Source organism: Sciurus carolinensis, chromosome 13, assembly GCF_902686445.1.
Source record: "Sciurus carolinensis chromosome 13, mSciCar1.2, whole genome shotgun sequence".
Classification (NCBI taxonomy): domain Eukaryota; kingdom Metazoa; phylum Chordata; class Mammalia; order Rodentia; family Sciuridae; genus Sciurus; species Sciurus carolinensis.
This window is the reverse complement of record NC_062225.1, coordinates 21805898-21823848: the sequence shown is the minus strand read 5'-3', so window position 1 is coordinate 21823848 and position 17951 is coordinate 21805898. Positions and strand designations below refer to the sequence as shown.

The window sequence follows — 17951 nt, the reverse complement described above, 5'->3', positions numbered from 1 at the left end:
ACAATCTACCAGAAGACCTAAGGCTTTAGTGTAAGTATTGATGATCCAGACATAGTAATTCTTATTTTGGAATTTGAAGAATCTGTAGCCTATCAGTTCCCAACCCATTCATCCTCAGTCATGGTTCCCTAACTGTGTGCCAAAATACTTGGAACAACACAGCAAACTAGAAAGGCAGTGTAGTATGTTTTAAATTTGAAGGAAACATATCTTTCAGACAATATGTAATCTACCACTATTAAGTTGTTTGGACTTAACCATGAGTTATTTCTTCTACACCACGGGGTTCAATAAAAAATAACTGTGACACTAAGGGCACTGTGAACCCAGAACGTTTGGGAATCTCTACTCTAAAACAAAGAAAACCCTACCTATATCCAATTCAGCCAGTCTTCCTACTCAAAGAAGAGATTTATGGAAATACAACTATTTGCTCATTAAAACACATGTACACATACAAAGCAGCAACTCATGCTTAAACATAAGAGGATAACCAAGGATCATCCAATAAAAGAAAGAGAATGACCCCAGAAGAAATATGATTCAGGAAAAGAGAATTTCAAAACCCTCTCATTCATATACCCAGAAATCTCAGATTATTACACTTATAACAAGATGCTATAAAAAAGAATTACTCAGAACAACAAAGAGTTCTTAAAGACTATCATTATGAATCTCTAGATTGTAAGGCTCCACCAATTATCAAGGTCATCAAAAGACCCACACTTAGGTCCATCCTAGTTAAATTTAAAAACACCAGAGGAAAAAATCCAAATGTGTCATAGAGAAAAGTCACCTAAAAAGAAAAGAAAATTAGATCAGGATCAAATGTTTCCAACCATGCTTTAGACAGAAGACGATGAAATAATATGAACAAAGATATTTAGTTACTACAGAGTTTCAGACACAACTATGAATAAAGGGAGAGAGGTAAAATTTATATTTAGATATGCATAAATTATCCCATTTTGTGCTCTTTCCTGAGAAAAATACTTGGAAAATTTAGTTCACTAAATGAAAAAAAAAAATACACACCACAGAAAACAGTGGATCCAATCCTAGAGATGGGGTGAAATAAGTCCCAGAATAGGAGCAGACAAATCCAGATTGGAAAAGGAGTATGGAGGAACCCTGGAGGGAGGTCTAGGATTTAGAGGAGATGGATTCCATGCAACTGGTGTTTCAGAAGGTAGAAAAATCTGAAGATATCATTCTTTTGTCAACAAGGCAGTCAATCTCTGAGAAAATAAAAAAGCAATCCAAAAAGGCACTATCCAAATAAGATATGAACAAAAACAGCCCAACTTTAACACAACCAAGAGGTTTGAAAATTTTTCCCTTTGAATATACAAGGGGTTCTGACATGGACTCACCAAGTATGATTTATAATCCTAACACACTACTTGCTCTGCAGCAATCTTTATATAGTTATAACAATAAATACTGTTTACTAGATGTCAATTTTAGACACAAACTATGGACAAAACACTGTTTGGAGAACAGTGTGAATTTTAATAGTCCTGTTAATGAAAAAGTAAGACAAGTACTTAACAAAAGGTGTGAGGTGGAAAGTAGGCCTAGAAGATAAAATTTCTTCTGAGGTAGTTTGCTGAGGTAGGAAAGCACAATAAACAACTTCGAGAAGTATATCAGTGCCAACACATAAAATTATAGGTCTTAATATTTTCTTACACCCTTCCACTATGCAGGGCTGAATAAACTAGGCATTTTCACAAAAATATACATTCTGATAAGCATTTTCTGATAAAGGTTTTAAAAGACTTTCCATTCTAGTCTGCCCATGTAGTCCAAGGATTGGCAAGTTTTTCCTTAATGGTCTAGATGGCAAAAATCTTCAGCTTTGGTCCAGCAATTTTGTGGGCACTCCAGTGCAAAGTTTCTGCTGTCTTAGTCCCAGCCTGTCACACCTTCACAAACTTTTTCCCATCCACGAACTTATGAACACATTTTCCTCCAAAACATGAATTTTAGCTTGGGAAGGGAGGGACCTATTTCAAATTTGTTCCTTCCTGGATATTCTGCCTCAGTCTTAAGAAGTGACTATTCCCTATATTTTCTATTCTTGTATTTTTAAGAGATCTCTTTACCTTAATGTTTGTCCTTAGTAGTTAATTCTCTATTCCTGGTTAATGTTTATATTAATTGTCCCTGTCTGAATTACTGTGTGATTTTTTTTTCATAATGGCTCTGACACATATTTCAATAATTGCATTAGATATATGTGGTCTAAATACTCATCAAAAGACAGAGATTGCTCTATTGGATTTTTTAAAAAAAAGGCAAAACTCAACTAAATGCTTTCTCCATGTTATCTACTTTAATATAAAGACAGGTAAAAAGTGAAAGAATAAAAAAGATACACCAAACAATTATTAAAGTGGTCAAATAAACCAATTAATAAATAGGCAAATGAATTAAACAGAATAAAAGAAGAAATACAAGTGGCCAACATATATATGAAAAAATATATGAAAAACATCATTAGCAATTAGGGAAATACAAATCAAAACTACACTGAGATTTTATCTCACACTAGTCAGAATGGCAGTCATCAAGAATACAAACAATAATAAATGCTGGAGAAGATGTGGAGAAAAAGGAACACTTTTACACCCTTGGCAGGTGTAATTTACTAAGTGTAAATTAGAACAACCACTGTGGAAATCAGTATGGAGGTTCCTCAAAAGACTAGGTACAAAACCACTATATGCCCAGCTATGCCACTCCTTGGTATGTATCCTAAGGAATTAAAGTCATCGAACTACAGTGATAATAGCATACCTGTGTTCACAGCAGCACCAATTCACAATAGTCAAACTACGGGACCAGCCTATGCTTCCATCACCAGATGAATGGATAAAGAAAATGTGGTACATATACACAATGGAGTTTTATTCATGAAATCATGTCATTTGCAGGAAAATGGATAGAACCAGAGACCATTAAGTCAAACTTAGAAAGTCAAGGGTCATGTTATCTCTCATATGTGAAGGTTGAGAGGAAAAGGAAAAGAGATGTGATGGGGCAGGTATCTCATGAAATCAAAGAGAGATCAGTAGAGAAAAGGGACCGGGAGGAGGGAGGTATGGAGGGGGGAAGTGCTGGGGAGTGATATTGGCCAAATTATATTGTTATATTGTACATATATGACTATGTAACAACAAATCTCATCATTATATGTGACTATAATGCACCAATAAAAAAGTGGAAAGAGAAAAAAAAAATTAAAGAAAATAAAGTGGTAGTGGCTATATTGCCAGGGACAAAGAGAAATGAATATTGTATAATGATAAAAGGGTCAATTAATCAAGGAAACATAACATTTTCTGAGTGGGTATATGCCAGGCACTGTGCAGTATGTTCATTCTCAAATCTGTTTAACTATAAAGTGGTATTAATATCAATATTTTACATATGAAATTAAGCACAGAATACAGACATGAACTTACTCTTAGTGCTTAAAACTGTTATAGTTGGGTGCAAGTGGCACACACCTGTAATTGCTATGGCTAAGGGAGGCTGAGGCAGGAGGATCACAAGTTCAGAGTCAGCCTCAGCAACTCAATGAGGCCCAAAGCAACTCAGTGAGACTCTGTCTCAAAACAAAAAATAAAAAAGGTTTGGGGATGTGGCTCAGTGGTTGAGCACCCCTGGATTCAATCCCCAGTACCAAAAACAAAAACAAAAACTGTGCTACAGTGTCTCTTTAAAAAGGTTACTGAGGGAGCTGGGGTTGTAGCTCAGTGGAGGAGTGCTTGCCTAGCGCATGAGCACCACATAAAAATAAAGGTGTTGTGTCCATCTACAACCAAAAACAAAACAAAACAAAAAAAAAAAAGTTTTTTTTTTAAAGATTACTGAGGGAGGGGAGGAGGAAAAGGAAAATACTGGGAAACAATACTGACTAAAATATGTGCCTGTACCAATTTGTAACAACAAATTCCACAATTATGCATAATTATAATGAAAAATAAAAAAAAATATGGGGGAGTTACCAAAAGGTATTCACAGTAGGGTGGATTTTTTTTTTGTATATAAATACAAACTAACATAAAACCGTATGAAAGATTTTATAAATTGAACTGTTAACAGTTTTTACCCATAATACGTAAGGGCTGTCTCTATCACTGATCTGTTACACTAGCCCCATGATACTTTTTTACAATAAATATGTAACACTTGTGTAGCAAAAACTTTAAACATTTTTAAAGTTTCATTTAAAAAAATACATCTATTGACTCCGCCAATGACCTTAAAGGTTGTTATGTGAAGATATATTCAACTTAAAAACTACATTCCAGTTCACAAGTAAATATTTGTTTTCCAACTTATCCAAGAAAGGGTAAGCACGCTCGCTGCAGCACACAGACTGACAGATCCGCGGTCCACGATTTCGACTACTATAGATTTGAAAGACTTTGTCCCTAATCAGGAATAAATGCACACTGCTGATAAACTTCACCTGGGTGCACTTATTTCCCCTTCACTGAGTGGCGACAATAAATGTGCATATCTTGGGCGCCAAATTTGCGCCTCTATACTCTTTTGGCAACCGGATGCAAAACAACTTCTGCGGTCAGCACCCGGAGAGGGCAAAGGTGTACTACGGAAGGCCGGCCGGCGTCTCCAGGGCTGGAAGAGAGCAAGCGCTGGTGGGCGTTTCTCAGTCTCATCTCGAGGCTAAAACAACACCCGGCAGCGCCAGTGGTTTACAAGGCAGAATACCAGGCGTCTCCCGGATCTGCCCTGCAGCAGGGCTCGTTCATTTACTCGGTCAAGGGCACGTCCACTCTTGACTGGCGGGGAGACGCCGCACCCAGCCAGGGCACCCGGCGCCGGCTCGACCCCAGGTCCAACAGGTGCAGGTTGCGGGTGTGGGTCAGCTGGGAAGCACCCCTTCACCTACCTTCGAGGGTGTTGAGGAGCCGGTGCTGCTCGTCGCCTTCATCCTCATCCTCGTCTGTCTCGGAGTCGGGGTGACAGTAGCAGAAGGCCCCGCTACTCCGCTTGCGCTTGCGGCTACCCGGGCAGTAACAGAAGCTGTGACCAGCCGCGTCGCCGCCAGTCTCGGGCCTCCGGGCAGAGCCCCCGACGCCGGGACCCGGCTCCTGTTGAGCTCGGGCTCGCCCAGGGTGGCGCAGCACTCGGCTGCTCAGCGAGCCCATGAGACAGAGCTCCCTGGTCTTTCAGGGAGCACGCTTCAGGACACCCAGAGAAGAGGGTCTCCCGCCATGGCCTGGCCGCCGCCGCCGGCCTCCTCCCAGCCCAGGTGCCTACACAGCCACCTTCTCACGCGCAGCCCCAACCGTTGAAGCGGACGCTACCGCCTCCATCCTCCGCCCCGCCCGCCGCGTCCAGCCGCGCCGCGCGCCAGGACCGCAGAACCTCGCCCCCTCCCCCGCCTCCGGCTTTCGCAACAAAGCGCGGGCCGTTAGGCGCATGCGCGCGGCGAGCCTCCGGAAGGGGCGGGGAACCGCGAGTGCGCGGCAGCGGGAGCTTGCGTAGTGCGGGGCGCGCGGATGCCGGAGCAGGGCTTGCTGGCCTGTGGTTGACCTACTGCTCTTGCTAATCTGCACTTTAGGGTCTGCTCTAGTTCGGGTAGTTCACACACCTTTTGTTGGGCAAGACTTTGTATCAAGATCATTTATTCTTTATACAGAGGTTCTTTGCGCTCCAGATACTGGGCCTTGTGCTAGGCAAGGAGTAGGAACACCCACCTTCCTTTAGGCTCCTCGGAGGAGCTCCCAGTTCTGGGCTTCGACCTTGCAGGTTTGGGGCATGACTTCCAGTGAGAAGAGCATTTAGAAACAGGAGCTTCGTGGATCTCCCGAGTTCCTTCAGCCCTGGTCTCCTTAAGACATGAAGGGAATCCATTGGGTTATGGCAAACATTTCCTGCACCCTCCTCCCCCTCGCCCCTTGAATCCAGGGCCTCAAACGCGCTATGCAAGCACTCTACCATTGAGCTACATTCCCAGCCCTTTGCGTTCTTTGTTTCCTCTCAGCACCAGTGGGAAGTCTGAAACCCGAACTGTGGGGATTCGAAATACCTTCAGGAGTCCCTAGCAAAATTATCAGGTGTCTGCTTGGTTTAGCAGTTTGCAATGGGCTCTGTACAGGTAGCTTTTGGTTCCCGACTCTCTTCTGCCACCCAAACCTTTGCCCCTTTGGTATTGGGGGCTGAATCCAGAGGTGCTTTGCCACTGGGATATATCCCCAGCCCTTTTTACTTAGCAAATAGCTCCACTCTCTTAAGTTGCCCAGGCTGGCCTCAAACTTGTAATTCTTCTGCCTCGACCTCCCAAGTCACTGGGAGTACAGGTGTGGGCCATCGTACCTGACAACTTCTGCTACATTTTAAGTAAAATGTTTACAATAAAATCTAATACAGTAACGTAAACACCTGTGGATCCACCCACTTGAAATTTTATGGTACTTGGTTTGATTCATTCTAACCCTCCCCACCCAGCTTTATTGATATATAATTGATGATTCATTCTTTTTAAATAGGACAATAAAAATGTGAAGTTCCTGTGTACCCACTTTCCATCCCCATCTCCTTTCCCAGTGGTGATCACTGTCCTGAGAATGATGTATATCATTATTCCCATGTGTATCCTTGTATGCATACCATAAACAATGTATTTTGCAGTTAGACATATAATTAAAGGAAGTCATATAATATCTATCATTCTGCACCTTTCTCCTCTCTCAAAGTTATACTTCTGATTAAATCTTTAGATCATTTTCTCTGATCACTGTAAGACTGGCCCACGATTTGTTTATCCTCTCCCTTACTGAGGATCCAAGGAGCGTGCTAGGTGAGCGCTCTCCAAGAGGAGTTATCTCTTCAGCTCCCCTTGCTGAGGAAGTTGGATTATTTCTTATTCTCTTACAGAGCAGAAATGAACATTATGTGCAAGAGATTCAGCAAGCAGATCTCCCAACAGGGGATTTGCTGGGAAGTCTTCAACTTTACCAACTATCACCAAATTGCTCTCAACTGATTGCATCAATGCACCAATTTATACTCCCATTGGCAGCATGTGTAGTTTGGGGGTCCCAGTGGACTAGTATCTGATTCATTCCTGAGAAATCTGAACTGAAGAGAGCCTAAATGAGGCAGCTTGGGGTGGAAATGGGAGGCAGAGCATGATGGCTACAATAGTACCAGCTTGCATGCACAGAATATGTTAGCATAAAGGACGTGCATGTGTTTCCCATGGAGATGTGGGCCATCATGAGACAGTCAACATGGAGTCATCTGAGATACTGTCCAAGAGACCTGGATGCAAAGGCGAATTAACTTCATCACAAAGAACCTAAAAGTCAACCCAAATTTAGAGGAACTGAAAAAGAACTACATTTACCTTGCTAGAGGAACCTCAGGGTGGTTCCAGATGATAGGGTTGACAAAACCCATGAGAGAGCTCACAAGAATCGGCTTTGAACATCTGCCAAGATTACACAGGACTGATCCTCTTCTACCCTAGCAACAATGGCCAGGTAAGTAACTTCTTACTTTCTTGCTCCAGTTACTCTCCTCCCTGTTGCTACAAGCCAGGAAAGGTAGGTTGGTGGGAAAGGGGAAGAAGGGAAGGAAGCCTTGGTGTAAAAAGAAGTCTACCATCTCCCCTTCCCCCAAAAGCTGGCCTCTCACTAGGCTAGAACTGAATGAGGGAAGAAGGCACAACTGTAAATCAAGTTTGGAATTTTGACTGGCTATATTAATTATTGAAATGATACTTTTTGCTACCTTAAGGGACCACATAGTTGGATTTTTAAAATCTAAATTTAGAATGAGCAGAAAAGTCATGACCCTATCTTTGTCTGAACTGACATCTAGAGAGAGGAGAAGAGCTAGGCCCATTGAATAAATGAAAATGCACAAGCAGGAAAGAGAAACAAGTTTGCTTCATAATTATAGCTCTAAGTCATGCTTCTTCAATATAACAACCATTCCTTCAGGATGACTTTATCCTGCCTTCTAGAAAGCTTCTGGTTAATAAATGCAATTTTAAAAAAGATCTGACTAAGCCATGTATCATTTAAGGACAAAACTTCTACCAAAACAAACAACAAAAAACCTCACAATGCTTCCAAAGTGAAATAAGGTTGATGTGGAAATTCCATTGTCTTCTAGGTAGGTATTGACGTGGCAGTATTATTTCCTACAGTTAACTGGAATGATTAAGTACTCACATAAGTAGCTTTCAACAATAGCCCTAGCACTTATAAGAGACACGTAGCACTAAAATGAAAAGCAAATCCTTAATATTTCACCCAAATTCAATCAATACATAGAATGGAAAAAGAAGGCATATATTCTTATTATAGTAAGAATATAAATGTTCCTCATACATCTGTAATCTTTTTGTTGTTGCTAGGGATTGAACCCAGAGTCTGGCACATGCTAAACAACTGAGCTACACCCATAGTCCTAACATAACATTTAAGTTAAGGAGTTTTCTTTTTTTCTTTTTTTGGTACCAGGTATTGAACCCAGGGGTCTTAACCAGTGAGCTCTTTTTTCTATTTTATTTAGAGACAGGGTCTCACTGAGTTGCTTAGGGCCTCACTAAGTTGCCAAGACTGGCTTTGAACTCACAATCCTCCTGTCTCAGCCTCCCAAGTGCTGGGATTACAGGTAAGTGCCACCGTACCTGGCCAAGGATTTTTATTTTGGTTGGACTGGGGATTGAATCCAGGGATTCACATATGGTAAGCAAGCCCTGTACCACTGATCTACATCTCCAGTCCATCCAATATAACATTTAATATAAATGTTCTACTTAGTAGAACAAGAACATGCTCATTGCCAGAGAATAAGTTGGTAAGTTTAATAATATTTGGTAGTGTTTGGCATATGTAAACATTAGTTTTATAGCAGTAGGCAAACATAAGATTAAATATGTTATTAATTTTCCCTAGGTTATAATCCCTAATAGGAACTAAGTATCACAATTCCTTCAAAAATAATTCCTTTCATGGTCCAGCATGACAAATCTCAGAAGTAGAAAAGTTAAGTAGAGAAAGAATATACCTCATTTTAAAGTCATCATTTTTTATTAAAATTATCTTTCCATGTTGTATACAAACTGAACTTTTTAGTTAAGTCCAAGTACACTTTCAGAATGATTGTAGGACTGAAAAAGTACAATGTAAGTATAAATTACTATGAATTAACAAAATCAAAAAAGATTTAAAAATTTATTTTTAACACAAAAAGATTTTTTTAAGTCAAACGAAATTCAAAGCATTACACAGTTACCAGAATTACCTCATTTGAAGCTTGCTTTTAAGCTAGATTAAGGCCTTAACCATAATATTGTGGAATGTTCACCATTTATGTTTGGTAACTAGACATATAAGATCTGAATAACCACACTTGAAATTTAGTTTGTTTAAATGAGTTGGTGATTTGGTGCACTTCAACCTTGAAAAGTGATCTCATCATGATATGAAGGAAGTCCCCTATGACAAACAGTAAAGAGCAACTAATGCTACAGACAAAACCTGAAAAAGGAGATTTGTGGATGCTTTCCTTCAATGACTACACAAAATAGAAAACCAGATAGGTGTTTTTACTATCTGGATGCTCACAATTTCAAATGAAGAAATCACCATTCGTTCTAAAAGTAGGATTAAGGAAGAAAGTGATTTTAGAATGGTCTTCCAGTGGCATTTTAAAAGTTTTTACTGAAAAGAAAATATGAAATAATTTAATTTATTCAATTTCTGTGAAACATAAATCTGTCAGAAACACAGAGTACATTTTAATTTCTAATTTTAAATCTCCATTTAGGACTTATAAGCTTTGAACTACAAGTACAGCTTTAAAGCATCATAATGACTAATTATAGATGATAATAATACAGACAGTCTATATCTTAGGAGGCAACTGTAGGCGTTTTAATTGGAAATAAGCATTCTGAGATAATGCTAATAGCAGTGTAGAAAAATGAACTTAAAAAAATTCAGTGTTGAGAAGAAAATCCTCCTGGGATTTTATTTTAATCATCTCCTCCACAGAGAATGAGCAGTACCTTCCTGTAGTCTCCAGATGTGTCACCCTGGGGGCAAGGGAAACAAAGTTATAGTCAGATAAGTGGGTTTTTAAATAGAATATGCAGTTCATGGTCATCTAAGTTAACTTCAAGCTTGGATGGATTTTTCTCAGCTCTTAAAGATTTTTTTAATTATAAGAACAATAATTGTTCACTGTGGAAAATAAAGACATAGAAGAAGAACATCAAAATCACCCACAGTTCCACCATCTATAGATTACTAATGTTAACATTTTGGTGTGTGAATATCCTTCCTTTCTTTTTTCTATGCATATAGATACCTTTGTGATGGGACTGTAGTATTCTGTATCCTGCATTTGGTGGGGAAGGGTTGCTGGGGACTGAACCCTGCATTGAACTACATCCCCAACCCAACAGATAAATTTATGTTTGTCCTTCGTAGACATTAAAACAGATGCAATCTCTGCCTATAGAGTTCCAAATTTAATAATATCAACTATTCTCTTTGATAATAGTGTGAACCTGCTTTCTTTTTTGTATTTGTTAAATATTCTTTTCCCTGGCCATGTTCCATACATTTTTTACATATCCCTGTATTTTAGTTGTTCTTATAAGCAACATGAAGTTGGAGTTTGTTTTACTTAACCTCAGAGTTTATTTTTATTATAATAGCTTACATTTTATCTATGGTCATTTGTTCTATTATTTACATATATTATGGTACTCTGCTTCTTTTGACAACTGTTATCCAGTGGGCAAGACATCTTTACTTTTCAGAATATTTAATTCACAGATCAAATCCTGATGTGAAGTTTGCTGTGCAACCCCAGATTCTAGGAAAATTGATCTCATCTTTGTGTTTACAAGATTCTTCAGGCTTCCTTGAGAAGCAAAACCCACTAATGAGGGGTTTTGAGGGATGTGAATCATTTCTCATTACTCCCATGTCATCTTAGGACTCCTAGATGTCTGGTACCAGGTAGAGAATAGTAATCCAGGAACTCTCATGTTTCCCCATATTTCCAGCAGACTTCAGCTGACCTTGCACAGAATTCTGGATTCACTTGCTTCTCTTAACATTTATTAGAAAGACATGGAAGTTGTGCTCTTAAAGGTATTCAATAAAATGTAAGCTGCTTTTCTCTGGGGTCAGTGTGAACTCATTACTGATTTAGAAGGCAAACATTACCAGCTTATAATCTGGCAAAGGTTTAAAGATGTGTGTGAAAGAAGAGAGACTGGAAATATCCGATGTGGAGGACCATTTGTAGAGGGAATGACACATGCCGAAAAAAGGGGACCAGGAATTTTAAGTGCTGAGGTCAGAGCCCCAGCCTGTCTTTGGTACTTTCCCCTGGGCCAAAGCAAGGCCGCTGTGACCCACCTTGATAAAAGAGTACAGAGACTTTCCATAGAGCCTCTTGAAATTTGCCCGGATGTCCAGCATGTCAATCTCTGCGCGAGAAACCATCACTCTGATGAGGGTGTCATCATCGGTGCCCAAGCCCTGAGGAAGGAATCGGATCCCTGAGTCGGAAAGGCCAGCTGGTTTTCAGAGTGCTCTTCTCCAGTCTAGCCAGGCGAGGTGACGGATGGATGACTCCACTGGTGGTGTCCTTGCTTCACAGGCTTGGGGGCCTGAAGAATATCCTCCTTCCTTTGCCATGGAATTCAAGGGCCCCCCAACTTACTTTACCAACACTTTATATTCAGACCCAAAGATACTGCTTTGCCCTCTAGAGACATATGCTGCGCTGTCCTGCCTCAGCCTGTCTGCTTTACCTACCGGACTCTTCTTTCTCTCGTGTAAACTTCCCTGAAGGTCCTTCTCAAATATACCACCTTTTTTTTCTTTTTCTTTTTACTTTTTTTTTTTTTTTGGTACTGGGTATTGAATGCAGGAGAACCTTGTGTCACATGCTCTACCACTGAGCTCTACCCCAGTCCCCAATTTATTTATATATTCTTTTTGGATACTCCCCTGCCCCCTAAAAACAAATATTGAAAAAAAAAACACCCTTTGCTGTATATTCCTATAATATTTGAATCCTCAATTGCTGTCTTACATTCTATATTATTGATGTTTTGCACATGCCTTCCTACAAGGCTACATGTTCTTTGAGAGCAAGGGCTATATTTTGATCTCTCTTGCACCTTCATGGACCCCAGCACGGGTGCATCTGTGGGTTAAGAGCATGGGCTCTGGGAGTTAGACTGCCAGAGTTTGCATTCTTGCTCCATATCCTTTCTATGCCTCAGTTTCTTCATCTGTAAAATGGGGGTTATAATAATAGTACCTGCCCCATAAAGTTGTGGAGATAAAATAAATCTATACATATAAAGTATTAAGAATTGTGATTCGAAATAAATAGAAGGAAGACCAGTAGAGAAAGAGGAATGGGGGAGGAAAGGGTGAGGGAAAGAGGAGGCATCAGGGACTGAAATGGAACAAATTAAATTTCATACATGTATGATTATGTCAAAATGAACACAACCATTATGTATAACTATAATGTACTAACATAAGCATATAAAAAAAGAACAGTGACTCAGGGCTGGGAGTGTGGCTTAGTGGTGGAACTCTTGCCTACCACATCCTATTGGAGCACAAGATCCTGGGTTCATCACCAGGACCTCACGGTGGAGTGGGCTAGGGAATGACAGTGATCCACACATCATAAGTATTCAATAAATATCACTTAGTATTATTAGTAACATCATTCGGCGAAGTATATACAAATTGAATTGGATATTTCAGGCTGAAATTTGGGGGACTATAAGTATACCTAAGAAGGTACAAGATATGCCAGAATCATTCAGATGCTAAAGAGAAGGCCACTTACCTTCATAGATTTATAAAGCCTTTCAGCAAAATATGCAGGTTTGTTCCTCATGCATTTTACTGTCAAGAGAAAAACAAAAAGAAATGAAAAGATTCAACATAAAGAAATTGGCAGTTGTTCCCTCAGTTTCTACAAAGTATCAAGAAACATCTCTTGATTATTTTGTTTGAGAAATTTTTTAGCCTAACAATGTTTCATGAACATAGGCTACACTCTAGGCATTTCCTGGGATGGCAAGCATTCTCAATTTTTCATAAAGGTCCTGGAGAAGTAATTAGTAAAGGTCATGAAAGCAAAGGGTCACATGTAGTTTCAAAATGATTCAGATCTTTATGTGACAATTTCAAAATGATTAAGAGTTTTACAATAGTTCCAGTCATTCACAGACATGCAAGATGCAGCTAGTATAGAATTATCCTTCACATAATGAGTTATAAAAGCACAAAGATATCAAAAATATAAACCACATAGAACAACAGTCAATCAGGTTGTATATAATATTTCATGTCTAAAGTTCTGGAACACACCATGATTGATTTAAACAACTTTAATCTCTGAAAAACAAAATTCTATATCCCCATGATGAGAAACTGGTAACAAGAAGGAAAGTCTATAGACATTTGTTCTCTGCTTCCCACTCCTACCAGCTTACCTATAGCCAGCAGAGCATCTTCAAAATTACCAGATGTCTCAGATTTAATACTCTGTTCAATATCCTTCTGTGATATCCTTTTGTATTCATCAAACACTACAAGCAACAAGACAATGACATTATCAACAATTAAAAAGAATACAGGAAACCAAATCTTGTGAAGAGAGGAAGTTATCTTTTAACTAGTTTACACTATTTAGTCTTTGGCATATTTCAAGAGGAAGCTAATTAACAGTGTGGGTGAGAACTCAGGAGGGATATGGCCCAGTGGAATGGGCCGAAGGCAAGGAGGAAAGAGCACTATGATTCTTGGAGGACATCAGGCAAGTCCCTTCCCTTGTCTGGGACCCTGTTTCCTTGCACATAAAACAGAGACAACCTCTGGAGACATTTGCTTTCTTTCCTCATTGTTTCCTAAATATGCAGAATGTGCCTCTTTGTAATTTTGACTTTGGCAGTCACCTGTGTGTTCATCTTCCTTCTGGCTCATCAAAACTAGAGCACTTCAGCCTCTTCAAAACTGAGTCACAGTTGATAACAGCCGGTTGCATCTTTTAATAGATCTTAGCATAATTAAAGCTTTTTTTTTCTTTTATGCCAAGTACTTTTGAATGTGATAAACATGTCTTTCTCTCCTGCTGTCTTCTTCTGGAGGCTTCTTAGAGTGGATATCTATTTTATTTATCTCCTTAACATCACCTTCTTTGGCTTGCTGTCTTCCCCCTATGGATATGATTCTCATGGACTGTCAATCAAAGGGCACCCATACCCAACATACACCATAACAACTAAAACCAAACAAGGGAGCAGTTCACCCAGTTGGGCTCCATCAGACTTGCCCTCCTGGGAATTTTTTAATTGAGCCTAGGCCAAAAGCACTAAGTCATCTTTACACTCAAAGAACATAAGAATCACTTTCAAACCTGTCAAACTTTTGGGTGTCACTCTCAGAGATTGAAATTCATACAATCTGAGTAGGGGTTCAAAAATCAGCATTTTTAATGGAGACCAGATGTTGGCAAGTTGTGCCTTAAAAATAAAATCTGTGACTCACTTCTAGGGAGATTCCTAGAACTGCCTTAATTGCTGTTCTTCATGAAGTTGTTCAACTCGTCCTTCAATTTTGTGAACCACCTGTATTATTTTCTATTTTCCATCTGGCCCCAGTCCATATTTTTTCCTCTTTTCAAGTTGGAGTCAGTATATGTTGCTTGGAATCAAATAATCTAATTGATACACTTTCTTTTTGGGGGTGGTACTGAGGATTAAACTCAGGGGCACTCAACCACTGAGCCACATCCCCAAACCCTTATTTTTATTTTTTATTTTAATTTGTTTGTATTTTCTGTGGAGACAGGGTCTCACTGAGTTGCTCCCAGTCATCTTGCCTCAGCTTCCCAAGCCGCTGGGATTACAGGCGTGTGCCACTGCACCCAGCCCTAACTGACACACTTTCTAAGCCTCAGTTTTCTCTACTGTAAATCAGGGGAAATAATGATCACTCCACCAGAATGTTGCAAGAAACAAGGTTTATAATATGCTAGCACTGCACCTAGAAAACAGGAAATCATTACCCAAACCTTAGCTATGCTTGCCATTATTGTTGGTTGCTAAGCAATTTCTGATGCTTTCTTTAGCCAAATAGTGATTAAAGCATTTTCTCTTAGTGACTTAGAAGCAGATGTTTTATAACTGTCCAGCTATTGACTTGTGCCTAGAAGGGAAAATTCTTACAAACGCACTACATCAACTTTAGAGGAACCTGCAGTTCTGGAGAAATACCACCAGGGGGAGATTTGGGTTATTTGCAGTCAGACCACAGAAGGCCATGATACAGTAGGTGAGCCACAAGTTGGTGGGTCTCTTGGTAGCCCATGATATTTATTAAGAGAAGTAATTGCTTCTTTTTTGTCACTGAGGAATAGCTGAAATAATTACAACTTCAAAATGGGTTGCACTTTTCAATTACTCTGTTTTCAACTTAGCAAACTCATTCCTCTCAAATCCCACAAGTTTTGTAAATCTGTATGTGTGATAAGGGTGTGGTGGATTTATAAAATTATGATGTATGTAGAGACTCAAAAAGTTTACATAAAAGACGAAATATCCTATTAAATTCTTATTTCTGTTTACAAGAAGGATATAAAAGCCTGACAACAAATATTCTACAGTTTTATAATCTTTCCCCTACAGACATTAAAAGCTCATTATGAAGTTTAGAATTATCAAAAACAAATTAGAAACATTACACATAGGGAATAAAATTTGAAATTATCCACTATTCATCTTATGCGACATAACCCTTGGAGAAATCACTTCTATTAGGTATTCAGTGTGGATGTTAAACAGGAATAAATATCAGTGAACATTTCTATTTTATTTCTTCCTGATGTATGAAGATTATTTTCTTATATAACTCAATGAATATGAAAGTCTTGGGGCTGCTTTAGAGAAAGGACTGACTGTGATGATTGTTTTCCTAGAAATAGGAATGGCAAATTTCTATAAATACATTGCATATCTATCAGTTATTCATAATTATTTTTTCAGAAATTGGCCCTCATTCATGTCATTGGACTCATAACATTTCCAAGGCAAGAACCTGAGACAGTTCAGTACACTCATGTTTTTGCATCAAAGGGGAAAAGTTTATCAATTATTTAAGGGCCAAACAGTTTTGACCGTCTTTCAGAGTTTCTTTGGGAAGTGAGATAAGTGCTTACCATGCAAGAGATGATTTCGATTCCGGGAACAGAGAACAGATAGAAATTTCACCTCATCTGTTCCCCATCTCTTCTCTCCAGCCTCATACAGATCCTGAAGCCAAACAAAGCACAAATTTAAAACACCCAAGAAGACATGTCAGGACATGTGCAAATATTTCTAGAACTTTGAAGAGCTGATCTGGCTGTTTAATTTTGTTGGTTGGAGAGGAAAACACACATACACTGTCTCAACAGAGGGTCCCTGGCTTCCAATGGGTGACCTTATGATTTTACAACTTTACAATGGTGCAAAAGTGATACGTGTTCAGTAGAAACCATACTTTGAATTTTGATCCTTTCCTGGGCCATATGCATTTGCAGTGTGGGGTGGCTGGAGTAGTGGCTCTCCCTGTCCATCACAAAAGTACTAGTAAAAACAACCAATATGCCTCAGTGCAATGTGTTGCTAAGCTAGGGTATTTGGTAGACTTGGTGTATTGAATGCATTTTCAACTTAAAATATTTTCAACTTGCAATAGGTTCACTGGGACATAATCCCCTTGTGAATTAAGGAATATATATGTATGTAAACCTAAATTTTATCTATATATACACACACATATACATATCTATACACCATATTAGTTCTGTTTCTTAGAAAACCATAATATAATACAGTACTTCAATTAATAAAGTACAGTGGAAGTGTCAATGTGATTTCTGAGGCTGAAGTACAAATAATAATGCAGCTTCCACTGGTTCTATGGGAAAAGTTGCTCTTGGGGTATCCCCTCTTGAAACCCAGCAGCCATGCTCTGAGAAGCCCAAGACACACACAAAACCCCTCCCTTCTAATGAAAGCAACAGGTTCTTTTCTGCATAAACAGTAGTGGTTCATACCACACACATGGAGTGGAACCAGTTTCTCACTGTGGTTGTATTGGTTAAGAGTACAGGATCTCAATGCAAATCCTAGTTATTCCATTTTTTATCTATGAACTTGAGCAAGGAACTTTTCTCTGAGCTTCAAATTCCTTGTCTTTAGAATGAGGATTGCAAGGCTCAACTGCCAGGGCATTGCAAGGATTTGATGATATACTTAATATAAAGTTCTAGGGCAGTGGAAGGACCTGTAAGGACCCACTTTTATGAGCTATTATTATTAGTGTCATCTGGTCACAGTGCTTGGTACCAGGGAACCATCTGCCTCTTAGGGTTTGGTATTAATTTTATCCCTCAGGACATATGCTGAGCCAAACTGTTTTACACAGGTTCTACTGAATGTCCTCTTTGGGGAAATAAAAATGCAGAGTGAACAAAGGCAGTTCCCTTCACCTCCAAGTGATTCAGAAGATGCCCAGTGATTCTCTGGGTTTGACACACAATGACCCCAAAGTCAAGAAGTCTGGGATGCAGGAGTTCAGGTGTAATGATGTCCGGTGCCACCCCCACATCCCAGGTACCCCTGCTCGAAACCTGTGTTATTAAAGATCATCTTTGGCATCTTTTTTTCATAATGTACCCCCGTTTGACTAATGTACACTGAAACAGAAGAGGCTGTCCACCAATTCAGGCTTGTCTTACTGGCAAAGAGACGAAAACTGGAAGAAGGAAGTTGCAGTTCCACCAACCTGGGCATCCTGTTTCATGAGAGCATCATCCAGGAAATTCCCCTCATCCCTGCCACCCTGAGGATGAGAAAA

At 39.4% G+C, this 17951-nt stretch overlaps 2 protein-coding genes across 4 annotated transcripts in view; both read right to left on the bottom strand.

The window, feature by feature from the left end:
- Positions 1–5407, bottom strand: part of Gmcl1 (germ cell-less 1, spermatogenesis associated) — a 46103-nt gene extending 40696 nt beyond the window's left edge. The window contains 1 exon segment of the mRNA XM_047522528.1: positions 4928–5407. Coding sequence (XP_047378484.1) covers positions 4928–5186 — 259 coding nt within the window. The 5' untranslated portion in view covers positions 5187–5407.
- Positions 5408–9064: 3657 nt separating this feature from the next.
- Positions 9065–17951, bottom strand: part of Anxa4 (annexin A4) — a 57708-nt gene continuing 48821 nt past the window's right edge. For all 3 annotated transcript variants that reach the window (XM_047522688.1, XM_047522687.1, XM_047522689.1), the window contains 6 exons: positions 17880–17936; positions 16267–16360; positions 13544–13639; positions 12892–12950; positions 11433–11555; positions 9065–10093 (listed from right to left, as the gene is read on the bottom strand). In XM_047522688.1, coding sequence (XP_047378644.1) covers positions 10034–10093; positions 11433–11555; positions 12892–12950; positions 13544–13639; positions 16267–16360; positions 17880–17936 — 489 coding nt within the window. In that variant the 3' untranslated portion in view covers positions 9065–10033. The remainder of the gene's footprint in view (positions 10094–11432; positions 11556–12891; positions 12951–13543; positions 13640–16266; positions 16361–17879; positions 17937–17951) is intronic.